The following is a 27,476-nucleotide window of genomic DNA, read 5'->3' as shown; positions in this document are numbered from 1 at the left end:
AAATTATTTGAATTTACCAGTAATATTATTTTATAAGATAATGTATAGTTGAAAATGAGTTTTCTAAAAATAGATTTTTGAAAAAAATAAAAAAAAATAAAAGGCCCAAAGAGGGGCTAAGTTCTCTCTCTACGTTCTTTGCTCTTAGAGCATCTCCAACCATGACACCATTTTGCACCATTTTTTGGTGTAAAATTGCTCCAACCTAACGCCAAACTTTGCGCCATTTTGGTGCAAAATGGTGCAAAGTGTAAAATGTCCCTTTTGCCTTTATTTAACATTTTTCAAATAAATTTGTTGAGAGTATTTATGTCATTTGTGCTATATATTTTTTAATACAATAAATTAATATTAATATTAATAATTAATAAATTAATTAAAAGACATGATATCATGATATTTTTATTAATATTAATATTAACATTTCCCAAGTATTACTTGATATCATGACTACATGCATAATAATGCATAACATAATTATTGAGGACGAACGTAATGTTGATGCACCAGTTCAAGAATGGACGGAAGCGTTAAGTCCAGAAATTGAGTTGGTTGAAGACGAAAATCGACATTTTCAGGAATTCCTTGCTCGTCATAGACGAATCAAGGATAAAGAAACTCACATTGCACTTTGAAATGCATTAATCGATCATTTGTGGGATGAACATATGAATTCTGAGAATTAAATTGCAAAAATTTAGCGACTTCGTAATATCGTCTATCCAAATTCGAAATGCATTGTACTATTTTCTAATGGCATGATTTCATATTTTCGTTGTTATTGTATTTTTATTAATTGTTCTATGTTTTTTATAGTTATTAATGAATTTAATCTTTTCCGTAATTTAACGTAATTATTTATTTAGCAATTTATGTATTTATGAAATAATTAAATAAATAATATTTCAAATAAGTAAATTATAAATAAAGAGTATTAAAAAATTATAGGTCTACATGTAAATAATGTTATTAAAAAAATTGTGATAAAAAATAAGTTTAAATAAAAACGATTTTGAAACATGTCGCACAGATGAACTCTAAATATGTTATAATAGTTATAATTAAGTATGTAAACAAATAATTAACAAACAATTAGCTAATTAGTAACAAAATTATGATAAATTAAGGGTTGGAGGAACAAATAATTAGAAATTCTCTATCTTCATATTTCCAAGTACTTTAAAAAAAAAAAAAATCACAGGGCGAGTTCGGGACGGGGCATCCCCGCCCCGTGCCCTGTGACCGGGCGACCATCTATGCCCCGCCCCGTGCCCCGCAACGGGACGGGTTTTTTGCCCCATTCAGGGCGGGGCGGGGTAAATTGCCATCACTGATGGCAGGGTGAAGAATAACGTCAAGAAAAAGGTTTAGGTACAAAACACCAAAATCAAGACTTAAAAAATATTTTATTAATTATCTCTAACTACGGGACGGGTTTTTTGCCCCATTCAGGGCGGGGCGGGGTAAATTGCCATCACTGATGGCAGGGTGAAGAATAACGTCAAGAAAAAGGTTTAGGTACAAAACACCAAAATCAAGACTTAAAAAATATTTTATTAATTATCTCTAACTAAATGTAACAGCAAAAAGTTAGTCATCATGATGTACAAAACTCGAGATCAGTTAGAAGTTAGAACCCAAAACAGGGATTGTTGTTATAAATTAGAACCAAGGGTGCCAGGTTGGATCCATCATGCACAAATTTCTGGGAGTGAGGGCAGCTTCAACCAATTCTGTAACACCCTTCTGCATAGACTGTGGTAGACCCATGCCATTTTCCTCCTATTGCAGATCAACATCAAGTAAACGAAAAATCATGATTGAGAGAATTGGCAATTTTTTTTTATCATTATAATAAAGAATTATGATATTTGTACATTCCTCGGTGACATCCTTGTTGACATTGTGTGTGTTGTCAAAATCTGAGCCATTGATTATTTTTAAGTGGGGTTAAAATCAAGAGCAAAAATGTTGGCTGCCTCACACAATGTCAACCAGACTGCATCTGTAGCAAAAAAATCATAAAAGAGTATGTAAAATGTAAGCATACCTCCTCAGCGATGATGTACTGCGGTGCTATTCCATTGATCCGCCCTATCACCTGCTCCACATTTGTAATGATCTTCTGTTTAAGGTCCACAGAATTCAAAGCACCACTCCCAACAACTAAAGCAGGAGGCATACCGAGTGGTCTTCTCCAAGACCACGATATCAGCTCATCCCGGAAAAACATGGCCAGATGATGCCATATGTGCTGATTTTGCTGCAAAACAAATTCGAAAATAGCATTTATCAATTCTGCATACAAAGAAAGTTTGTTTTAAGCAGAGAAACCGGATTACACTTACTTTTTGTGAAGCCACAGCTTGAGCAGCTGCACACATGGCTGATACGATAAGGCCATCCACTCCAAAATGAGAGAAAAATGTCTGCAGATTCCTTGTCAAGCGGAAAGGAACTGGTTCAGTAAACTCGATCATTCCATTTGCATCATATGCTGGATGAAAATCTGTCTGGAATATTTTCCCCGTGTTTTTAGCAAAAAGAATCTTATTCGGGGACCTTCCTCCAATTTGTAGCGTGAAGGACATAAAGCTTGAAAGAGCCAACTGAATGGCAAATTGCTTTTTAAATAGCCACAAGTGATTTCCACTAAATAGAGTTTTATACATGTACTGGGAGAATATGTTGTCTGTCACAATACCCTTGGTTATCTCATTGTATGCTTGAAGGCGAAGATCTACCACAGCTTCTGGTGATATCTGACCGCTTATAGCTTGGTTCAGTTGCTCTTTGAAATACGTTATCGGTAAGTCTGCCTCTCGGTCATTTCTAGCACAATGGTTCTCATATACCTCAAGGAAGGTGCCGTACATCAGATCATCTTCAACCATTCGCACCTACATAAGAATTATAGCAATGAAAAAAGATGATTCTAACTTGATTCCAAGTCAGAAATGGATGTACAAGTGCCTTTAGGAGTTTTGATGATTTATTAGGCAGTAAAAAAGCAAAGCACACATTAAGCCATCATCACCACACATCAGAAAAATATATTTCTTGAGCTATGTTTATGCAGAAGGCTTCTATAAGCACATTATGATGCACGCACACAAACCAAGAACATATCTCAATTTGTATTGAACAATAAAATACTAAAAGAGTAATGGAGAACAATAACAAAATTATTCAAGAAGTAAAAGTAGAACCGCAATTATCACAGGCCTAATTTTATTACCTGAGACCAAACTGGTATGATGATTGGTGTGTGAATGTAGATGTGGCGGCGCCTTGATTCATTGTGCTTATCAAACATTCGGTTCATCATACGGAAGAGCTGCAGGATTCTTTCATCACTTCTAGCATTGGGTGTCAAAGATGTTTGTACTATAAAATGGCGCTCAGAGCCATCAGAGCCAATCAAAGTCAGACGCCGGAAACTGCTTCCATGCCTTCTCACAATTGGCACATCAGCTCCAACCCTGTCCAACTTTACTGTATGATCGGGTGCTACTTCCTGAACCAAACAAGTTAAAAGCATTTTAAGTATGATCTTTACAACTAGAAAAGAAAATGACAAAAAGAATGTCCCATATGCAAAACCTTGCCTGGTGGACAATTGTTAAGAGGCGTCATGCCTCACCAGTCAACACAAAGTGTGTTTAGTGATTATTATCTGACCTACTCTACTGGTATTAATTCTTAGTACTCAGCTTCCTACCCCTAGTTGCCCAGGCAGAGTTGGACCGGATCCTTCAATTCACAGAGGAAGCAACCATAACACAGATAAACAAAGTGGCTTGATAATATCTTATAGATTGACCACACAGCAAGGCTGAAAGGGAGCGTTCTAGTTATTACACTCTTCCAACTTGATTTTAAAGGATCTAATTTTTCTATTATCATCAGAAAACGGTTAATGTAGTAACGCTCGATGAATTTATGAAACTACCTGGTTTCTCAAGAATGAGTTACATCCATACATCATAAAAAAGCCATGCAGAAGGTGGGATATTGAAATTAGCACCATACCATCATATAGCATAATTCTAGCACAGTTAAAACCAAAATATAGCTGTACTAAATTGTGCTTGAAATCAGATCTATAATTTAGTTTGAAACAATGCATAATGTTAAAAGCACAGTAAGCAAATATTATATCCACAGATTTCGTACTATGATAAATATTAGTTAATCAAATTATTAAAATAACCTGATCAACAAAATACTGTCCAGGAACTTCCACATCAACAACGTGGAAGTCTCGTAACACCCTACTTTCCTCCTCTAGTTTCAAAACAGCTGGAAACCGATCCTCAACATTGCTCTGAAGAATATTTTTCCAGTGCTTCAACCGTTCAGTTAGTTCCGCAAGTGTGCCTGGAAATGTGGCAGCACTTTCTGGATCAAGATCACGTTCAAAATTCGGCTTGTATTCTTCCACAAATTCAACATGCTTGTTCACAGCATCAGCTGAAAAACAAGCCCTGCAAACCCCAGAAAGCTCCTTTTTGAGAGACTGGGGAACTTCTCCCGTAGTTGCAGTTGGGTACTTATAACATCGGTGCAGCAGGGCATTAACTACTGCCAGCAACCTCTCCTCTGGCAATGTAACAAACCTTGAGCCAATCTCCGTCAGCAAAATCTGGAAAGTAAATGTCCCATGAAAATGCTAATCAATTTATTCTCAACATAAATGAATTTCTTAGGATCACTGAAAGCCATATCAGCTAAACTAAATACAAAAAGATATGAAACAGTAAAAGAAATTCTACTTCTGACATTAACAAAGTACTTCATGAGCACATCACAACGTAAAATATTTACTCTAATGAAAAGAAACAACCTAGCATATGCTGTTATAAAAGAAAAAATGAAAAAAAATTTACCTAGCTTAAAAATATTAAATATAAATTACCTCTAGTTCACTAGCCAGATTGGTGTGTTTGCTTCTAAGAGTCTCCATTACGTCTTTTGCAGCATCAAAAGCACTGGCAGCAGAGGCAGCCAGTCCCAGAGCACTATTACGCCTTAAAGCATTCTGGCCACCATCATTGTTAGATGAACCCTGAGGTAATGATTGGTCATTGACAGAAGGCACGCTGCTTTCAGCAGTAGCTGATCTCCCAGATTCTTGTACCTGAGAGCTACTGCCGTCATGCGATCCACCAACTCCAGCAGATTGAGTATCCTGATGAAGTTGATTGTCAGAGGTCAATGAAGCCCCAAGACCAGCCACTCTTGCACCTCCACTGGCCAAGCTAATAGAACCAGGAGTACCAGCACCTGATACATTTTGTTGCATTCTTTGCTGAGCCATTACCATTCTACCAAATTCAGATTTATTTGCCACATCACGGCGCTCAAGTAAATATGTGCGAAGCCAGTAATACAATGCCTACATTTTAAAAGGAAGAGAGGCATTACACTAGGAAGATAAATGCCAAAAGACACACTTGTTTCGACAAGCAATATGACTACCTGAGGATATACAGTGGCAACTTTGAGCAGAACAAGTTTGCAATGTGTAGCTTCAGTCCTTTGCAAGGATAATAAAAGCTGGGGAATCCAAGAAAGCCAAACCCAGTGAGGTATTTGGTCCAAATACTTATCAAATGCCCTTCCCACAGGTTCCCCAGGGGTGTCAAAGGTAAGAAGATAAAGAACGCGAGCTAGGTGGCTTCTGGAATTTGGAATACCAAATTTGATCCCCTGAAGAAAGCAGCTTACGGCATATTCTAACCAAATTTCCTCATGGGTTTCTCTGTAAGCCTGAGAAAACAGACATAATAAGCATTAACACTATTAGTGTATAGAAATTTTTATTACCAAAAACGAATAATGCATACCATGTCACAATAATTGCCCCAACTGATCCATCCTTTAGGCAAGTTCTTGAAGAGACTGATGGCATTTGAATAAGCAAGATTTGCACCTTCACCGTCACTAAGCTTCAACAGAAAATCACCCTTCAGGCGAAAAATTTCAGCCTTGTTTTTAACAGGAAAATGTTCCAGGTTAGTACTATTAATCAAATTAAGACCACTGATTAGCTCTCCTTTCATTTCCAAGTACGCCTTCGCTTGTTCTCTTATTTTAACAAAAGCTTCCTGCAAAAGCAATAATTCAAAAAATTGTCATATGTCACCCCTAAACCCAAAGTAATAATCCACTCTCTCCCCTACCTGCCAAGAGGCAGATGTAAGAGTAGGACTGTAAATGCAGGTAAAGGAGGTTGAGATAAAATGTAAAGGCAAATCCACACCACCTGAACTTCCATTGTAGAGTGGCCGTACATTTTCTCCAGTATAGACACACAAACATCATCCAAGCCATGCTTTCGGGCAATGTGAGCAAGTTTATTGACATTCCATGCCTTGTCACGGAATCCAAGATGATGCAACTGTGAATTTGTATTACCAAAATCCTTAAATGCATCTATAACTACATTATACATCTCATTCCTCCACTGAAGCAAATCATACCAAACAGATGTATTGTCCCATTCATTCGGTGTCCTCAATCTCCATGTCTCGAGGATATCCTTGAGATCTGCATACAAGCCCCCATGAACACCAACAACAGAATTAGCAGGAAGTTTGTTCCCATTTGCAATATCCACAATAATCCGTGCTGACTCTTGAACTTCAACTAGTTGCTGAAACTGCTGCAGTAGGGGAATTCTAGCATTAATGGACATTTCGGGCAATTGCCACCAGTGTTCCAAAGCTAGATCAACGCCTTTTCCCACTATGCTTTCAGCCTCTGCTACTCCATTTGTATTTTTCTCATGAAGATAAAAATATGCTTGGATTATACAGAGCTTTGCAGTTTCTTCTACTTGAGCCTTTGAAACAACATGATCTTTCAGATATGCCCAATCAGGCTGTTTCCACAGACTATCTAGTAGTATCTCATAATTTTCAATCTGTTTGCCAAACTCCACCAAAGCTTCCCACTGACTCAGTTGAGTAGCACAATGGAGCCACTGTTCTTCCCAAAGACACATCTCAGCTTTTGGTACAGTATTGTTGTAAGTACCTTGAGTTGCTTTCACCATGCCATGGTAGAAAAGGCTTTGTGCCTGTTGCCAATAACCATGCTGAACTAGAGACAGTCCAGACCTAGTTTCTGCCGTAATTGTTCTCTTCTTCCATAAACCACACCTCATATCTTCTTCGTTAAGCAATCGATAAAGCTCTGCCAGAGACTCAGAGCACTTCATGTCATTCCAGGACAACATTACACGACTTTCCAGTAGTGTCAGTGCAATGTGCCATGCATTATAAGTCTTTCCAATGTATTTGATTAGTTCACTAGGCATCCGTGGCTGAGGATGACATAATTGAAGTCCTTCCGAAAGAGCTTGCACAACATTTGGCCTATGTGCTTGCTGCTTCTTATGATAGTCCTTTGACAAGAGGGCTATCATGGGCTTAGCTAGTGTTACCTGTTCATCCTTGTGCAAGGTCACCCAAACAATAGGAAACACCAAGACCCACAAATGATACGCAACATTTGCATCTGCATGTGCCAGCTCTCTAAGTGGGATGATAAGGTCCAATACCTACAGTGAGGCCAGATTTAAAAGCAATTACAATTACCTTTTATACAAAGAGCAAGAAGGACAACCAGTATTTGAGTTTTCAATAAATTTAAAGCAATTTCAAGATGGTCTGCTCCTATCAATAGACACCCCCACGCCAAACCAAATTCTAAAGCATAAATCCATCCAATGGGGATATTTGCCCCAGAAATATCATAAGCCAAGAAAAGGAAGAACCTGGTGGCATAATGGCAGCATATGTCATCATGGCTATGCCACATGCTCTTCATATCATAAGTATTCCCCTTATTTATTATAAAATTCTAACCAAATTTCCTCATGGGTTTCTCTGTAAGCCTGAGAAAACAGACATAATAAGCATTAACACTATTAGTGTATAGAAATTTTTATTACCAAAAACGAATAATGCATACCATGTCACAATAATTGCCCCAACTGATCCATCCTTTAGGCAAGTTCTTGAAGAGACTGATGGCATTTGAATAAGCAAGATTTGCACCTTCACCGTCACTAAGCTTCAACAGAAAATCACCCTTCAGGCGAAAAATTTCAGCCTTGTTTTTAACAGGAAAATGTTCCAGGTTAGTACTATTAATCAAATTAAGACCACTGATTAGCTCTCCTTTCATTTCCAAGTACGCCTTCGCTTGTTCTCTTATTTTAACAAAAGCTTCCTGCAAAAGCAATAATTCAAAAAATTGTCATATGTCACCCCTAAACCCAAAGTAATAATCCACTCTCTCCCCTACCTGCCAAGAGGCAGATGTAAGAGTAGGACTGTAAATGCAGGTAAAGGAGGTTGAGATAAAATGTAAAGGCAAATCCACACCACCTGAACTTCCATTGTAGAGTGGCCGTACATTTTCTCCAGTATAGACACACAAACATCATCCAAGCCATGCTTTCGGGCAATGTGAGCAAGTTTATTGACATTCCATGCCTTGTCACGGAATCCAAGATGATGCAACTGTGAATTTGTATTACCAAAATCCTTAAATGCATCTATAACTACATTATACATCTCATTCCTCCACTGAAGCAAATCATACCAAACAGATGTATTGTCCCATTCATTCGGTGTCCTCAATCTCCATGTCTCGAGGATATCCTTGAGATCTGCATACAAGCCCCCATGAACACCAACAACAGAATTAGCAGGAAGTTTGTTCCCATTTGCAATATCCACAATAATCCGTGCTGACTCTTGAACTTCAACTAGTTGCTGAAACTGCTGCAGTAGGGGAATTCTAGCATTAATGGACATTTCGGGCAATTGCCACCAGTGTTCCAAAGCTAGATCAACGCCTTTTCCCACTATGCTTTCAGCCTCTGCTACTCCATTTGTATTTTTCTCATGAAGATAAAAATATGCTTGGATTATACAGAGCTTTGCAGTTTCTTCTACTTGAGCCTTTGAAACAACATGATCTTTCAGATATGCCCAATCAGGCTGTTTCCACAGACTATCTAGTAGTATCTCATAATTTTCAATCTGTTTGCCAAACTCCACCAAAGCTTCCCACTGACTCAGTTGAGTAGCACAATGGAGCCACTGTTCTTCCCAAAGACACATCTCAGCTTTTGGTACAGTATTGTTGTAAGTACCTTGAGTTGCTTTCACCATGCCATGGTAGAAAAGGCTTTGTGCCTGTTGCCAATAACCATGCTGAACTAGAGACAGTCCAGACCTAGTTTCTGCCGTAATTGTTCTCTTCTTCCATAAACCACACCTCATATCTTCTTCGTTAAGCAATCGATAAAGCTCTGCCAGAGACTCAGAGCACTTCATGTCATTCAAGGACAACATTACACGACTTTCCAGTAGTGTCAATGCAATGTGCCATGCATTATAAGTCTTTCCAATGTATTTGATTAGTTCACTAGGCATCCGTGGCTGAGGATGACATAATTGAAGTCCTTCCGAAAGAGCTTGCACAACATTTGGCCTATGTGCTTGCTGCTTCTTATGATAGTCCTTTGACAAGAGGGCTATCATGGGCTTAGCTAGTGTTACCTGTTCATCCTTGTGCAAGGTCACCCAAACAATAGGAAACACCAAGACCCACAAATGATACGCAACATTTGCATCTGCATGTGCCAGCTCTCTAAGTGGGATGATAAGGTCCAATACCTACAGTGAGGCCAGATTTAAAAGCAATTACAATTACCTTTTATACAAAGAGCAAGAAGGACAACCAGTATTTGAGTTTTCAATAAATTTAAAGCAATTTCAAGATGGTCTGCTCCTATCAATAGACACCCCCACGCCAAACCAAATTCTAAAGCATAAATCCATCCAATGGGGATATTTGCCCCAGAAATATCATAAGCCAAGAAAAGGAAGAACCTGGTGGCATAATGGCAGCATATGTCATCATGGCTATGCCACATGCTCTTCATATCATAAGTATTCCCCTTATTTATTATAAATAAATTACCACATATTTTGAACGCGAATTTATTCATTAACAGAATGAAGAACGGCAGAGATTGAAATTCTTTTAGAGAAAAAAAAATGTAATTATACCTGAAGTTTGCTCATTTCACTAAGAAACTGTGCATGCTTCAAGACGAGGCTTTCAAGTGTAAGATGAGCAATATCTGAACCTTCAGGAATGTCCATAGGCATAGGCTGCAAGCCAGTAGAATCAGGAATTGCACCTGTAACAAGAAGAGGTGGAACTTTGGCAGAGTTTGGAGCAAGAGTAATGGGTTTATCCTCAACTAGTATAGCCAAAAGAAGATCAAGGCCTTGCTTTAGCCAGAATACATCACTTAAAGCCTCCCAGTCCTGTACTTCAATAATGTACTGCAGTCTTGTGAATAATGTTTTCTCGAGGGAATCGTGATAAAGCGAGAAGAATTTCATCCGAATTTCAGGATCCTTAGCACGCAATCCAAGCAAGAACCTCCTCTCTACATTCTGAAACACTTCTTTACGTAGAGAAAGAGGATACCTGGAAGTCAACTTATTTAGATGTGAATATACTGATGAAGGTGGTTATAAAAAGAGAGATGCAGAGGATGTAACTTACTTATTTGCATCAGCACAAAGTCCATAAAGAAGCTCGAGATATTTCCTGTCCCACTCTTCCATGGTGCTTGGAGAAAAGTTATGCTTATCAACTTGTGACAACTTTTGGAGTAAAGAAACAACTTCCTTAGGAGTAAGAAAACTACTAGATGCAACGGGAATTCCTGGTTTACTAAATTCATTGTCAACCCAACCCTTTATTACATCTAGTATGCAGAGAAGTACAGAAGGATCAGTGCCCTTCTCAAAGAGCAAGGAGGTCAGAATTTGCGTCACTGATCTTTTGCATTCTGATACAATCATGACCCTCTCACCGGTCAGTTTCAAGACAGATTTTAAATTAGCAATGACAACGCCGACATCAGCACCTTGACGAGAGGAAGTGACAGAAGAATCTGCATCTGTTCTCAGACCCTGGATGAAGAATAAAACTAGAAGTGTTGGTCCCGAAAAGCATGTGAGAATGAAGTTAAATATATAAAGAATAATATTGTATTCTACTAACATTAAAACTTAACTGCCACTGTCAATGACAGAAATTTATCCTCAGCAGAAACAATAGAGCTCTATCCTAACTATTTAGCTAGAATCCAACTATAATCTAAATTGGGAAAATTTAGTGCACTATGGGACAGAAAAACTATGGTAGACTATATCTACAAGCACTACCACTTGAATTTTTACAAAAAAAAATTACAACAAATAATTGGACATAAATAGGAGACATAAAAATTGTGTGATGTCATACAGGTTTGTATGTTACATATGGAAAAATAAATACAAGATTAAGTAAAAGCTTAGTCATTTATTAGTTTAGTATTTTACTGCCACAACATTTAATAAAAGATTAGTGAAGACCTATTATGAGGAAAGTTCCCGACATGAGAGTTTTTTACACTGTAATAAAGATTCAATTCCTCTACTTGCATGCATTAGTACATACATGTAGGTAATACATGTTACGTATATTGATGTATGTGTTCAATAGAAGTCCAAAATAAAATCTGCTGATCATTAGGTCTCATTACACAAAAATTCAAAGAATTATAAAATACACATAATGCTTCAAAAAGCAAACTTAAGCTTAAAGAATATAGTAGTTATAGGAGATTTGACGTGTAGATATCTTATCCAAAAAATACCATGCAGGTCCCAAACTCATATCACAAGGTCTGGAAAAATATGACAGGCTATTTTTTTGTCTTCCAAATCCCGCCATAACTGGACCACTGTATATTTTTGGTGACAAGCTAATGATAATATATTCAGAGAAAGGCAAAAATAAATAAATAAAAAATAAAAAGGGACACTTTTTGGTGACAAGTCTTTTTCACTGTAAATGACAGATGCATGAACGATTTGAGAACCCAGAGATTCACCAACTATGAAACCATGCAAATATATGGAATGTGTATCACCAGAAGCAAAGACATACTTGTTTTGCATAAGATCCACTCGATGATCCAAGATCTCGTGCAAGGCGTTGAAGGACATGAACTAGATTAACAGGATCAATCAATTTTCTGTGCACATCTGCTAAGGTTGTAACAACATAAAGCACAAAGCTAATCATGCTAGCAGAATTATCTTCTCCAGAAGCCTGAGGAGCTGCAACAGCAGAACAGTGCTTCTTCACAAGCTCCTCAACTTTTTGATACAGCATCTTCACTTCTTGTGGCGTGCTGACTGCTTCTGGAGGAAATGCAGCAGAAACCATTTTCAATAGTGAGCACAACAAGTTTCCAGTATCTAGCAGCTTGAACTTGAAACATGGTTCTAGAATCTGCAAAATACATTCCAATAAAAGGTAACTTTCATGCATTGGCATATTAAAGAGTTGGCAACCAAAATCATGATTCCCCAAAAATACATACTTGAGAAATCTGGTTGATATTATTTCGAACAAACAAATGAGGTTGCTTCTCTAGGACTCTGTTCATAACATCTAGACCCTGGGCTAGGGCTGTAGATGGATCCTTCGCCTGAGATGACGGAGTACTGTTTAGCAGCTTTTCTAAATAACTGAATTTAACATTAGCATTAGGCCACACTTCCAAGGCTTGTGATAGAAGCTCCAGAGCTTGTTTGTACATAAGACTTGCCTCCTTATCTTTTGGCTCTATCACTAAGGCCACCTGAATGCAGAAAAATAAAATGAAGCATTAGCAAGACACCAGGAAGACTATACCCAGCAACATAGGGACACAGCTGATTTGCAATTTGATTGATTTGCATCTGGGAGGGAATTAATTTGATTGTTTTCCTTAAACCTTGTTTCTATACTCGTCTTTGTTTATTATTTCATCTGGGAGGGAATTAATTTGATTGTTTTCCTTAAACCTTGTTTCTATACTCGTCTTTGTTTATTATTTTACTTAGTTATGTTAAGGAAATAACATCAATGCTGTACAATCATCCTAATTAGTAGCTTTTTATTCCTATAAATGGCGGTCAAAGCATGTAGCCGAGTGGTAGTTGTTTAAATAGAGTATTAAGAGTTGGCTATTATTTCAATTCTTTGTCGATCTTTCGGTATTCATTTCAACAAATCAATGAATATTTAGGCTTGTTCATCGTTTCTGTATGCTTCTGCTATATCTGGTGGGTATCAGAGATCAAAGATCAGGACGCTCTTAGGGTCCATGAATCGCTGATTGCCAGAATGATATTACATAGAGATAAAACAACTTCATCAACAAATCTCAGTGTCTTCAAAGAAGGTTGAAGACTACTCCAACGATGCACGGATGTAGTGGTCTTGTAGTCCTCAACAGAGGACTCCAAAGGCTAATGAAATATTTTCATTCATTTCAATCTTAGAGGCGAATGGACGTTAATTCAAAGGAGGGTTACAACCCATTTTTCCATCGAAACTAACGAAGGTGTCCTAGGAGTGGGGGATTAAACTGAAATTATAGGTACCAATATGGCTAGTGTATTTGAGCCGCCCGGCTACTAAAGTAGAATCAATTGAATCTACACTCGAAAAAAATTTGGTTGTTCAATGGTTAATGATATTAGGCTCTATTTGGTTCCCATTATTTTATCAAAATGAGTTATAAAATCCTGAATTTTTGGAAAATGTGTATTTAAAAAGTACAAAAAAAATTGGATCTACGTGCAAAATATTTTATTGTGAGAATGTGATTGAAAATGAATTTGAGATAAAATAAGTTTTGAAATAATGAGAATCAAACAGGGGCTGCTAGATGGATTAATTCAGTTGCCTAAGGATCTCCCAGTTTACTACATTGTCTTCCTTGTTCAAGCACACCAACAAATGTATAAGAGTGACTTTGATCTCCCAGTTTACTACATTACCTTCCTTGTGCAAGCACACCAACGAATGTATAAGAGTGACTTTGAAGGCCTAACATTTCCTAATAATCAGTAAGAGGGGCCTTCTACTCTTGATAAGGCAACCATTTTGAGTGATATTTAGCTGGTGGATACCCAATGAATGCAACTAATAATTGGTCCATTGGTGTAGAAAATGATACAGAAATTTTACGAGGCATCGAATGAGAAGTGGCTACAGATTCAAGGATGAATCTCTCTTGCGGGGGAAGATGATGAAGCATTAGCATGACACAAGGCAGATTATGTGCAGCAACATAGGGACACAGCTAATTTGCAATTTTTATTGATTTCTTTTAAGTGGAAATTAATGTGATTGTTTTCCTTAAACTTTGTTTCTATAATTTTTTCTTGATTTATTACTTTCCTTATTTATGTTAGGAAAGAACATCAATGCAGTACAATTATTCTAATCAGTTGCTTTTTATACTGACAAATGATGGTCAATGAATGTAGCTGAGTGGTGGTTGTTTAAATGAAATATTAAGAGTTTGGTGTTATTCCAATTCTTTATCGATCTTCCGATATTCATTTTTACAAATCAACAGATTATTGACTCTAAATATTCAGGTATTCATAGAACCAACGAATAGTAGGCTTTTTAATCGTTTTAGCATGCTTTCACTACATCAGGAAAATGAAGCAAAATTCTAAGCCCACGTGTACATCACTCATCAATGAAAATCCTTTCGTGCTCAATGATTAACCACTAAGCTCAAAAGTACCCCTTTCTTCTCTGACATTTGTCCAAAATAAAAAAATAATTAAAAAAACTTAAAGAAGAGTGATAAATTTCTTCTGTTTATTTAACTTGCAGCTATAGAATTTTAATTTCTTCAGCAAAGGGAAAGCAGTGGGTACAGAGGAGGGTGACGAAACCTTAGTAGTTCAATAAGCTAACTATAATAAACTTGGCACAATGATATGGTGGATCCAAAAGTTGTAACAGCTCCAAAAATGTGGGAAAAGGTATCACGAACAATACCATAGAGCCATAGCCAAGGATCGATAGAAAAACAGAGAAACCACTTCTATGCAGCAAAATTCAACTTAGAATTAATTCATAACTCCATTAATATGGTCTAAACTGTTTGTAGGAACAAGTGTTACAAAGGTGTATGGAACTGATAAAAATACAAGGTATATATTTGAATTGTTGAGCTCCAAAGACTTACTTACAAGACGTCGTCCAGTATTCATAAGGGTGAACTGCATGATAGATTCATCAATCAAAAGATTCTACCAGTAGACAGAAAAATTCAAGGTGGAAACTTGAGAATTACTAAAGTGAAATAGGCTTAAGAATTACTAAAGTGAAATAGGTAGCTATACTTTGCGATAATTAGCCAATATGAATCCAATTTGAAGAATATTATAGGATAAAAAGTTTAAGCGTAGCAGTGACTGTACTTCAATTTATGAATTTAAAATCAAAAGAGAAGCCAGATAGAAAGTCATACTCTTATGAGGAAATTGATTATCATCTCTTCCATAGCTGCATTAGGTTTGAACTCTTCATCAGGCTGCCCAGCAGATCCAGGGGTTTCGATGTTAGGAATCGAAGAGGCACCACCGGGAGACGTGATACAAATGGATTGCAGACCAGGTTCAACCTTTATTTGCTTAGTTGAATCTTCAGGAAGTGTAGATCCATCAAGGGAAGGCCGTGGATCCACTCCAGCTGAAGCATGACTCAGTACATCGGTATTATGACCCATGCCATCATTATTAGACCCTTTCTTCAAGTCACTTTGCCTTTGTTTTTCCCAATTGACAACCAACCCAGCAAGTTCGATAGCAAGACGCCTATTTTCTGCAGCAGTATTATATGGTAATCCAAGGCGACTGAGAGCATTTACCATCTGAGGGACAAATTGAGCTCTACAGCTGTAAAAGAGATCTGAGTGGCGGACAATGAGCTGGAATATGTGGATAAGATTGGGAACTGAGTGACCTTCCTCAACCAGGATTTTCTTCGTGTAACGTATCCATATTGGCATACGGGAATCACCAAGAGGCAATCTTCGTGGAAGTGCTGGCATTAGTATGTCAAGGGCTTGTCTGACCAACAGTTTATTTTCTGGTTGGCAAGTCCTTAATAGTGCGACAAAAACCTATATTTCCAAACTGTTGTTAAATGTGTTGTGATTGACTGAAGGAAACAATACATGAGGGCATAAACTAATGAAATTAAATGCATCAAATGATCAGTCAACCAGATTCTGCAGAAGCCCATTGAGTTTTATACTCCACTAAGGTTTTATTGGGAAATTGGGCAGCTAGGACTTTCAATCACCTTAGTTAGTAGTCCAAGGTAAGCTGTTTCCATTGTGTAACACCGACTAAAAAGCACACATCACAGGCAGATGACACAGCGACAAACAAGAGTAAAAGAAAAAATTATGCTCTTGAAAATATGTAACAGAAGCAAACCAGAAACAAGAAATTAAGAAAAATCTGCGTATAAACTAGGAACTGAAGCTGATATTCAGAACTTCAATGTGTATGATAATTGAAGCCTACTTATGTCACATCACAAAGCTTTTTAATGGGATTATGACAACATGTTTGGAGGGAGTATATTAAGCCCCTGTTCGGTTGGATCAAATTTTGATTAAAATTTCAGTCAAAATCAACAATTAATTTCAATCATACATTTCATAGAACCCACAACTTTTATATCTTTTCAACCACACAATTCATCTTTTATCAAAATCTACTAAAAATCAGATTTTTAGCTACACCAAACAGGAACTAAATGTTTAAGCTATGTTTTGATGAAAAAAATTATGCAATTACCTGCAGTATAATTTTCTCAGGGGCTTGGTAGGCCTCCAAAAAGTGGCAAACATTAACAAATGCCCACTGCTTGCTAGCACTATCTTCACGCTTGAGATGATTCCAACCAAATTTGATTAGTTCCTTCCTGTGGAGAACAAGGTCATTCTGAAGGTGCTTGAGAAGCAGAGTAGCAAGCTGCAGAAGCTCAATCCTCAAGGGCTCATCATAATCAGCAGAAACCTACCAAAATAAAGAGAAAATGAATGCTCAGTCCCCAAACAACAGCAAGATAAACTCGTTAGCAGTACCCCCAATAGTCAAACCTTTGAACACAGAAAAAATTGTTTACCTCTTCTGGAGCGTCAAGCAGTTTGTCAACAATTATCTTGATCATAGCTGCATCAATGACCTCCCAAGTTTGGCCATTTTGAAAAGTATGAGCTAACATTGGTAGAATGAGCATTTGCATTACAATTACCATATGATCATGGCCTAATTGTTTTAATTGAAAAATGTTGAGAAAATGAAGAAGTAAATCTTTTTTCATGTTAGGTGAATAACCCTCAGCAACCTACGCAAGAAAAAAATATTCAATTAGCTCAAAATTAGGGAAAAAATTTTAAACAATCAGAGAATATCAAATATTTTAATTATGAAAATAATAATCCCAAACACATTATATCTTGAACATACCTCAATAATATAGAACTCCTTTAAGAAAGTGAAATCTATGCGAGTTCGAAACAGGAAGATGGAAAGAACTTCAAATAAAACATTAACCTCCGATCTATCATGTCTCAAGTAATTCAGGTAACATTTGATTAGCCACTTGCTTTCTTTCACCTGCACTTATTTACCATAAATTCGAGAGAGAGTGAGCTAGTATATAGAAAATTTAACCATCAATATTAAGTGCAAATGCACTGATATAGATAGATGAATTAAGTCCTATGTAGAGAAGGACAGAGACACCTCACAAGATCTCATTTGAGTCTTAGAATGCATATTCAGAAATTCTAAAAGATCTCAAGCGCTGTTAGAATAGAGACACGCCTCACAAGAAAACTATTTCAATGGAGACGCAGACCAATCTAGAACCACCTAGAATACCAAGAAATAACTTAACCCAACATACCTCTCAGCATGTGACAAATTCCAAGGGATAATAAAAATATTGAATTTCTGAGAATGATAAAATTACCAGAGTCCAGTAAAAATATAAGAAATCACATGGAAAATCATTGAAGGTTTTTTTATGCCTACAAGTAAAGATTATTTCAGTAAACATTGTTAGATATACCCATGTCCAACCCTTGAGAAATAGCATGCAATGACACACATAATAAGTCCCTAACACAAACAACTATTGTTACCAACAAACCAAATATGTCTTGTATATTTTCAGTAGTTATATATACATCTTTTCTTGGCAAACCATAAGTGTAAATAATTTTTATAATGTCATATTAAATATTTTTTATAGCCCATGTTTGATTCCAATTTTTCCTAAAATACATTTTGCTTTCTCTTATTTTCAACCCCATATTCCTCATTAAAATAATATTACACAAAAATCAAAAAATTTTCCTTCTTTTTTAACCACACATTCTCCATCAATCCACTACTCCAAAATACATTCTTTAAAAAGAATGTGGCTCAAACACACCCATAATGTAATATTTATTTATTTTTATTTTTTTATAGGTAATCAGAGAATTTTATTCCTTAAAAGAGAGTACACGGGAGGTATACAATCACTTTAAGCATGAAAGGAACAACAAGAAATTAGGCAACCCTACAACAGGATATTTAGCCACTGCATTAAACCAAGTATACAAAGTCAAGTAAAATAATTCTCTTATCTGCTCTGTTGTCTTTGTTTGGTTTTGGAAACATCGATCGTTCCGTTCTCTCCATATGCACCATACAATGCATCCCGGGATAAGATTCCAGAGAAGTTTACTATCCTTATCACGAAATTTTCTTCTTCATGCCCGCACCACGTCTTCAATACACCTAGGTGGCACCCAATCCATTGATTGAGAAACCAGAATACTGTTCCAAAACCAACGTACACCATCACAATGAAAGAATAAATGATCAATCGTCTCTCCATCCTTCTTGCACATATAGCACCACTCGGTTACATAAAATCATTTTCGTCGAAAATTATCCACCCTTGACACCTGCCCCCTCATAACTGTCCACAATAGAAATGCTACCCGTGGAGGCAATGTACTTTGCCACACCATCTTCCAAGGTAATGAACTCTCCACAAATCCCAAAAGGGATGGAAAGTATGAGCGGACTGAAAAAATACCATCTCGAGCTAACCTCCACCTGCTACAATCACCCTCTCCTACCCGAATTTGTATCTCATGCAGAGCGGTCAAAAACAACGAATAATCTTCCAATTCCCAATCCTGTAAACCCCTCCCAAAAGTAATATTCCAACTATAGCCCCCATTATGGATGTCAAGTACATCACTCACCATAGCAGCAGGCTCTAACGCAATGCAGTACAATGAGGGAAATCCCTCCTTTAGCGGTTGATCGCCACACCAACTATCATCCTAAAATCTAATATCAATGCCATTTCCCACCACAAAATTTAGTTTGTCCCTAAAATCACTCCATCCCTGTCGGATATACCTCCACAAACTCACCCCATAGGAGCCACGACCCTCAATCGTACACCAACCCCCCTCCATCACACCATACTTTGCCCTAATGATTTCTCTCCAAAAGCTCTCCCTCTCCACTCCAAATCGCCACAACCACTTGCCCAATAAAGCCTTGTTAAACAAAACAAAGCTCCTCACTCCAAGCCCCCCCCCCAATCCTCATAGGCAAACAAATAGTACCCCAATTAACCAAATGTATTTTCCTCTCCTCCCCTAACCCTGCCCACAAGGATTCTCTTTGAAATCTCTCTAATCTATTTGCCACTGCAACCGGAATAAGGAAACAATGACAAAAAGTAAGTGGGGCAATTTGAGAGAGTGGATTTAATAAGGGTAAGTCGGCCTCCCTTAGAAAAATACATACGCTTCCATCCTGCTAACCTCCTCTCCATTCTTTCCATAATACCATTCCAGATGTGTGTACTTTTAAACCGTGCCCCTAGCGGGAGGCCTAAATATAACATAGGCAATTGTGCAATCCTACATCCCAATATGCCAGCCAACTCCTCCACGTTAGTGACCTCCCCAACTGGAATAACCTCAAATTTCCCCAAATTGATTTTTAATCCAAACACCGCTTCAAAACATAGGAGCAAACGACGCAGATTCCTAAATTATTCATAATCCGCATCACATAAGATCAACGTGTCATCTGCAAATAGCAAATGAGACACCAACAATTGGCCAACCCTAAAGCCCCTTACCAAACCCTCTCCCGCAGCTCTTTCAAACATCCTACTGAAAGCCTCCATCACAATAACAAAAAGCAATGGAGATGGTGGATCTCCTTGCCGCAATCCTCTACTACTCCGAAAATAACCCTCCGGCGTTCCGTTGACCATAACTGAGAACGAAACAGTAGAAATACAGAACTGAATCCATTTACACCACTTATCCCTAAAGCCGCACCTCCTAAGCATATATAAAAGGAACCCCCAGTTCACATGATCATATACCTTCTAAATATCGAGCTTACATAGCATCCCGGGAATTCCCAAACGCAATCTTGAATCAATGCATTCATTCGCTATAAGCACAGAGTCTAAAATCTGGCGATCTTTTACGAAAGCATTCTGAAACTTGGACACTACTTTCCCGAGCACCTTCTTTAATCTGTTCGCCAAGACTTTCGCAATAATCTTATACACCCCACAGATTAGGCTAATAGGGCAAAAGTCCTTAATGTCGGTTGCTCCCGGTTTCTTAGGGATCAGCACAACAAATCTAGCATTAGAACTTTTTTGGAACCTACCACGTTCAAAAAAAATGTAAACACATCCAAAATTTCCGATCGCACCACCTCCCAACAAGCCTTGTAAAATGAGAACGAGAAACCGTTCGGTCCAGGGGCCTTATCCTCGTTCATGCTAAACACTAACTCCTTGATTTCATCCTCCTCAAAAGGTCGCTCTAACCACCCGGCATCATCCTCCATGATAGTAGAAAAATCCAATCCTTCCAACTCTGGCCTCCACTCAAACTGCTCCTGAAATAGATTCTGATAGAAATTCACCAATTGGCTTCCAATTTCGAGTGGTTCTTCATAAGTTATCCCATCCACTTCCAACACTGTGATCGAGTTTTTGCGCCTATTAGAATTAGCGATCCTGTGAAAAAATTTAGTACATTTATCTCCTTCTTTCAACCAATTGACCCTAGATTTCTGACGACAAGCAATCTCCTCCATCTCCACCAACCTCTCCAATTCTTCCCTTAATGCTCTACGTTTCTCCTTCTCCTCCCCAGTACTCCATTCTTGGATTCACCGACTCATCAATCTTGGAAAGACACTGAATTTTACGACAGTTCACATTGCCCACAACCTCCTCATTCCATTTCTTTAAATCCCTTTTCAAAGACTTCAACTTCTGATCCAACACAAAACTAGAAGACCCCCTGACATCGTAAGATGTCCACCAAGTCTGTAATTGCTCCCAAAAACCTTCAACTTTCAACCACATTTTCTCAACCCTAAAAGGCCTTCGTCCTCCACCCATCCTGTTCCCAGTTAACATAATGGGGAAATGATCAGAGTACACCCTCCCCAATCTTCTCTGAATGATATCTGAATACTTAGCCTCCCACTCTCCGCATATCAAGAATCTGTCAATACGAGAAAGAACAGGTTCATCCCGATTGGATGACCAGGTAAAATCTCCTCCAATCATAGGCAAATCCACAAACATATTCTCCCTTATAAAGTTTGAAAAATCCTCCATAGCCCCCGTGAGTCTCCCACAGTTCGACCTCTCAATAGGAAATCGAACCACATTAAAGTCACCTCCTATACACGTTGGTAGATTCCACCAAGCCATCATTCCAGCCAGTTCATCCCACAAACCCCGTCTACTGTCATCAGTATTAGGCCCATAAACACCTATGAACATCCACTAAAATCCATTCCCAATGTTTCTGAACAACATCGAAATTGAGAACAATCCAACACTAACCTCCTCCATCTCAAGCACTCTGGTGTCCCACATGACTAATATGCCTCTAGAAACCCTTGATGATCCCATAAACTGATACCCTACATGCTGTCCCCCCCATAAGCTACTAACCACCGCCCTCAAGATGACCTCCATCTTGGTTTCTTGTAGGGCTGGGCAAATCTCCCGAATCGAACCGAACTCGACAGTTCTTGTCAAATTAAATACCCGAACAGGTATCTGAATTGAGAACCGACAGGTATGGTTCGGTTCTCGGTTCTAGACCAAGAACCGAAGAACCGAATCTTTCTAATTTTTTTTATATTGAGTAAATTAAATTATTTTAATTTTTCTAAACAAATTAATAAAATCCTAAATCCAAATTTTTGGCCCAATAATTTGTTTCATTTCTAATTTTTTTAATTTTTGGCCCAATTACCCTTTTTATTGTTTCATTTCTTAGCCCAACAAGATCAAATCCACTAAATAACCTTAAACACCTACACTAAAGTGCATAACATTGTCTCGACTCTCGTACTCACTCTCGCAGCCTCGCTAATATTCCAAAATTTATACAATCGTCGACCGACACTGTGACCTCCGATCGAAGCTGTGACCTCCGCCGACCGAAACTTTGACTGTAGTAATCATTTGAACAAGGTAATTTACTAGTCTCTAACATTTCAAAATCATTGAATGTATCATTAGTTGTTTTTATATAATGTTATAAATTTTAAAAAATTTAATTATAGTACAGAGCCGAGCAGAACCGAACGGAACCGAACCCGAATTGTTCCATAATTATATTTGAACCCGACGGTTTCATTTACTATATATCCGAAAATTTTGGTTCGGTTCGGTTCGGTTCTCTTAAGAACCGAACCGACCCGCGCCCACCCCTAGTTTCTTGTAAGCATACAAGATTCGCTCCCCAGCCCCTTAGCAGATGTCGAACACCCATCCTTTTCCCAACTTCATTAAGTCCCCTTACATTCCAGCTAATGATTTGTGGTATCATTTCAACAGTCCAGCATCCCTCCCCAGTACTCCATTCTTGGATTCACCACCCTTGCCATCATAATTAACTAACCATTCGAGCCTCTTATGTTCACGATCGCCCTTTCTTCTTAATTTACCTTCTTGTTTACTGATCTTCTGTCCCCTATTGGCCTCCAAATTCTCAAACAATTGTAGTAATCTGTTTTCGTATCCATCACAAGACACGCCCATTAACTTACTCAAATCCTGAATTTTCTGTAGAACCCAGTTCGAAGGTGGGTGTCCAGCTTCGAATCCAAACAATTCCCCTGTTTCCTCCACCTGTATAACATCACTTTCTATTTCTCCTTTCTTGGCTCCATCTACCCACAACACCAGTGCTTTTTCCATCCCCAAGTCACTTACCTTCATTGACTTAGAGTTCCTTCTATTATATGTGTTCGCAACCCTTATTGTCAAAGGTGTCACGTCGTGCTCTATCACCCCTGACACTACATGCCTCGTCCCTTGGTCACCTAGCAAAAGCCCATCATCGCGTGGGACTGTGTCCATTGCACTTATCATTACTGTCTCCAAGTTCACCATACTTGGCTCCCCTTCTTTAGACAAAGGTACCACCTTTCGATCTATATCGGTCCCCGCGTCGACCTCAACCATATCCAACCCCTCTAAAACATCACCTTTGTCATATTTGGATTGTCCCTCGTCCGTTTCAATCCGATCAATAGACTCGCAAGTGATTTCGGGTCTTCCCCGCTTTACTTGATTATGTGTCGATTCCTTCTTATTCAGTCCCGATGCTTGTTTTCCAACAGCTGGATACTCATCCATGCCTACTCCACACTTGTGACAACATAATAACTTCTTGGGACCCATTTCATACCCACTTCCCACTAGCCTAATCAATTCCTCCAACGCTCCTTTTAATTCCTGGACACGGGCCATAATTTCAGCCCTATTCAAACAACAATCCTGACATTCGTTTACACTGACATTGACAGTCATCTCCTTTTGCTGTTACATCTGCTAGTCAGCATGCTTCGAGGTGTGTAAGTTTGCTGTTACGTCTGCATAAGTCAATCTTTGTCGATTACGTTCATTCACCGATCGACGTTTGGCCTTATCCCCAGCAACAAAAAAATCAACAACAGTTTGAAATACCCGCGAGAATGATGCTCATCCTTCTCCATTAGCACCTTCCGGCACCATCATAACTCCTTTCCTACGCCTATCCCCATACTGTGCTATCATCAAGTACCTACCACGGCTATTCGCACAACGCTGTGCCAAGAAGGTTCTTGATGACTCATTGAACCTAGAAATGAATTCCTCATGCTTACTAGTCACCCTCAACTTGTCCACCATATTCACCATCCAAAGTGCACAGAACCTTACCATGCTAATTGCATTCGATATCTTCGAGCCCCATTCGGTCAATCTAACAGCAACAAGATTGGTAACAGAAATTGCAAACTCGTTCGCCTCAACTCGAAAACGATGATTGAAGGCCACATCGAATTCATCCACAAGCTTCCTTCCCTGATTGTGTGTGAACGGCATATTAGACGGCAAAACAGGCATCGTTACTGGACTGGGGATATTCTGCCTGACATTCTGGTTCTCCGGCGCCGGCGCGTGACTACCACGCACCGCCGGACGTGCCGCTCCGGCGGCCCGTGCTCCTCCCCGACCTACCTCCGGCATCGGAACCGCCTGCACTGTGCTCCGGTCAGCCGCGTCTGCCTGAATGGTGGCTAGATTTGGTGTGTTCTAGGTTTGCATCCCAGATTGGTGTGGCTTTTATATGTGGTGTGGGGCCGTATGGGTTAGGGTTTCCGTCCGACGCGATATTGCAGTCGCCAGTCAGAGGAATGGTCGGAGGTGGATTGGCGTTGGGTCGCTGGTCATGGGTTTGGGTTTTAGGTTTGGATATTAGGGAGGTCATAATGTAATATTTTTTATTTATGTAAAAGATCATGAGGGTGGCAATCATCACAAGGCTCAGAACAGGTTTAGGAAATAAAAGAGTATAAATAAACAGATAAATACTAGCTTACCTGGGTGGGATCAGAGAAAGATCCCGAATAGGTATAGAGTTTATTTAAGAGTGATGAAAAGTACTAACAAAAAAATTAGTATATATATTCAATTATACTTGGGGAGATTGCAATTTAACTTACTTGCGTTAAGTTCAATCCCTGCTCATTTTGCAATCGGGAAATTCTAGCTGGGGACTTCCATAATAGAACCAAGGTATCGAAAACGACACGGTTACTGTGCAACCAACCAGGCATCAACTTAACCAGAGTTTTTACTAAAGCAAGACCATGGAAATAAGCATCCGATGTGGCACCAGAAGTTGGAACCGATTGAATAGAATTCTCGCTTTTAGGAGTAACAAGGCCTTCTTCACTCATTATAGAAGAATGATTGAAAGATGCCTGGGCAGTTGATGCATCAGATTTTTGCAAATGTTCAGGGAAAGCACTTTCTATTATCTTTTCTGGTGTCTTTGCAAGTTCCTCTCTCAAAGGTTGGCCAGCATCTGACCGTACTATATACATAAACCTGGATTAAAAAATAAGTAAATAAGGAGGAGAAACTATCGTTGGTGATTTCAACTAGGATGGATCAAAGTCGTGTGTTCAACTTACCTCCTGAAATACTTGGGTTGAGACAATCGAGCAAGGAAATAATCAACAGCAGCTGTGGGATAGCGATTAAGAAATTTCGAAAGTGGAAGGCGATATGGACTGTTGATCTGACTATAAAACTGTCCAGGGGAAAGGGTAGCTTCAAGATCAATAGTCAAAGTTACAAGCTCATCAAGAAATTTCCCAGCTGCAGAAGGAAGCAGGTGGAAAAGCTCGATGATAGCTGCAAAAAAGATCAACTAGGATCAATAGAATGAGGGATAGATATTTATGCATGATAGAAGAATGTACTATTTTGTGTGTGTGTGTGTGTGTCACTGATCATGTAAAATAGTGAACTCACCAGCTGCTATTTTTGGTTCCTCACCAGCCTTCCAAGACTTCTGGCTCTGAGCAAGTTTCTCAGGATCCAACCATTTCTTAAGATGCTCTAGCAATTTACCGCCTAAAGTAACATTGAACCAGTTGGACAGAAGTTCAAGCAAACGAGCTAGACCTTGCAAGAGAGGCATGCTGAGATTTTTGGTGTGCGCCAAGTTGACTAATATAGGCCTCAAACTGCTCTGAAGAAGTTCTTTTGGCATCCTTTGCTGTAGAATAACCTAAAAGATGATTGATAAAGAATTCATTTTAGAAGATCATCAGAGCATATATTAGAAAAATTAAAAAGAAACATCTTCTATTAAAACTATAGATGATTAATAATCAAAACTGAGATTCATATTCACAGCAATCAACATCAAACATAGTGTCTAACGCTCATTTATTTAAAATAGAGTAAGCTGTAATCCTAGGGACCTAGTAATCACATTTGATTAGGATGGAATTTATGGAGAACAAAATCGCACTAGAAAAATCATGAATAGAAGTATCAAAGGAATATCATAAATGACATTATGATAAGGAAAATAATCGATATGAAAGAATCTCTCGTCACCAGAAATATATGATTGTGAAATCATCAAGTAGCCAGAACAGTAACAGCTTATCTTAGTGCATCACCGAATATGCATGTCAAAGACACCCTATCTTCATTTTTTTTCCTTTCATGTGATTCTAATTTGCAATCACAGGACCAAATTAGTAAAGTCAGTCATTACCTAACCAAAATCCATGACAGTTGGAACTTAAAATTATAAACTTTACAGAAAGAAACATATGTAAGAGCACAGAATAATTTAAACCAAACACTTGACTTTCAAGTGAAAGCACATGCGTAAAACGTTTTCTACAGAGTAAGTAAAGTTAAGCTGAAACACCCATAAGGCAACTGCTGAAAGCAATAATTTGTACACCATATCCAAAATACAATAAAATATTGGGCATATAGTCTTGATAGTTCATTCAATAAAAAAGCAACTGCAGAGAACCATTTCTCTGAAACAAGATCCCAAACTTCCAACTTTGAATAACTTGAAGGAGTAAATTACAGCAAAAGTCCACCAACAAAATAAGATTTGATAAGCATAACAATTGGAGAGGACATTTTGTAACGCTGATATTGTAAATAAATATTGACTGCTTTCAAGATGAGAGAATAGGTGGTATCCAGAAAACATTATATGGATATAAACAAATAAGCTGACTAACCTGGCGTAGCCCATCCTTAGCAACAGTTACTATTTCTGGTGTCCTGCTCGTCAAGGACTTGAAAAACATGGAAATTATTTTAGCCCGTAACTCCGAGTGATTTTGAGTTTTGAAGTCCGCCCATGCCATGGCAGTGCACAATAGTTCGATGCAAGCCGTGCGGAGTTTATTCAAAGACGTAGCAACTCTTGGATTCATAAATTTCACAACCCACACAGTTTCATCGGACTCTGCTATTTGCAGAGCTTCTTGAAAGAAGGTAATAAGCTCTGGAGTTAATTTAAGAAGAGGAGGCCTCAATGCCAGGCAGAAATTCAAAGCAGTAACAGTCCCAACCTGAATGTTGCATAAAAGAAGTTAGAGACCACGTGGGGCACCACG

At 38.4% G+C, this 27,476-nt stretch overlaps 1 protein-coding gene across 2 annotated transcripts in view; it reads right to left on the bottom strand.

Annotated features, from left to right (window-relative positions):
• Nucleotides 1-1,534: 1,534 nt before the first annotated feature.
• The window catches only part of LOC111374022 (transformation/transcription domain-associated protein-like), a 50,686-nt gene continuing 24,744 nt past the window's right edge, over nt 1,535-27,476 (bottom strand). For both annotated transcript variants that reach the window (XM_022996628.1, XM_022996629.1), the window contains exons 15-35: nt 27,096-27,431; nt 25,849-26,107; nt 25,506-25,728; nt 25,032-25,419; nt 17,433-17,582; nt 17,089-17,310; nt 16,758-16,979; nt 15,419-16,072; nt 12,476-12,736; nt 12,037-12,384; nt 10,603-11,015; nt 10,095-10,524; nt 8,400-9,698; nt 7,981-8,241; nt 5,482-5,772; nt 4,919-5,398; nt 4,214-4,645; nt 3,239-3,517; nt 2,349-2,900; nt 2,051-2,263; nt 1,535-1,782 (exon numbers count right to left, since the gene is read on the bottom strand). In XM_022996628.1, the coding sequence (XP_022852396.1) occupies nt 1,663-1,782; nt 2,051-2,263; nt 2,349-2,900; nt 3,239-3,517; nt 4,214-4,645; nt 4,919-5,398; nt 5,482-5,772; nt 7,981-8,241; nt 8,400-9,698; nt 10,095-10,524; nt 10,603-11,015; nt 12,037-12,384; nt 12,476-12,736; nt 15,419-16,072; nt 16,758-16,979; nt 17,089-17,310; nt 17,433-17,582; nt 25,032-25,419; nt 25,506-25,728; nt 25,849-26,107; nt 27,096-27,431 (7,833 nt within the window). In that variant the 3' untranslated portion in view covers nt 1,535-1,662. The remainder of the gene's footprint in view (nt 1,783-2,050; nt 2,264-2,348; nt 2,901-3,238; nt 3,518-4,213; nt 4,646-4,918; nt 5,399-5,481; nt 5,773-7,980; nt 8,242-8,399; nt 9,699-10,094; nt 10,525-10,602; nt 11,016-12,036; nt 12,385-12,475; nt 12,737-15,418; nt 16,073-16,757; nt 16,980-17,088; nt 17,311-17,432; nt 17,583-25,031; nt 25,420-25,505; nt 25,729-25,848; nt 26,108-27,095; nt 27,432-27,476) is intronic.

Source organism: Olea europaea, unplaced genomic scaffold (genome assembly GCF_002742605.1).
Source record: "Olea europaea var. sylvestris unplaced genomic scaffold, O_europaea_v1 scaffold1195, whole genome shotgun sequence".
In the NCBI taxonomy this organism is placed as follows: domain Eukaryota; kingdom Viridiplantae; phylum Streptophyta; class Magnoliopsida; order Lamiales; family Oleaceae; genus Olea; species Olea europaea.
This window is presented reverse-complemented; position numbering and strand designations above follow the sequence as displayed.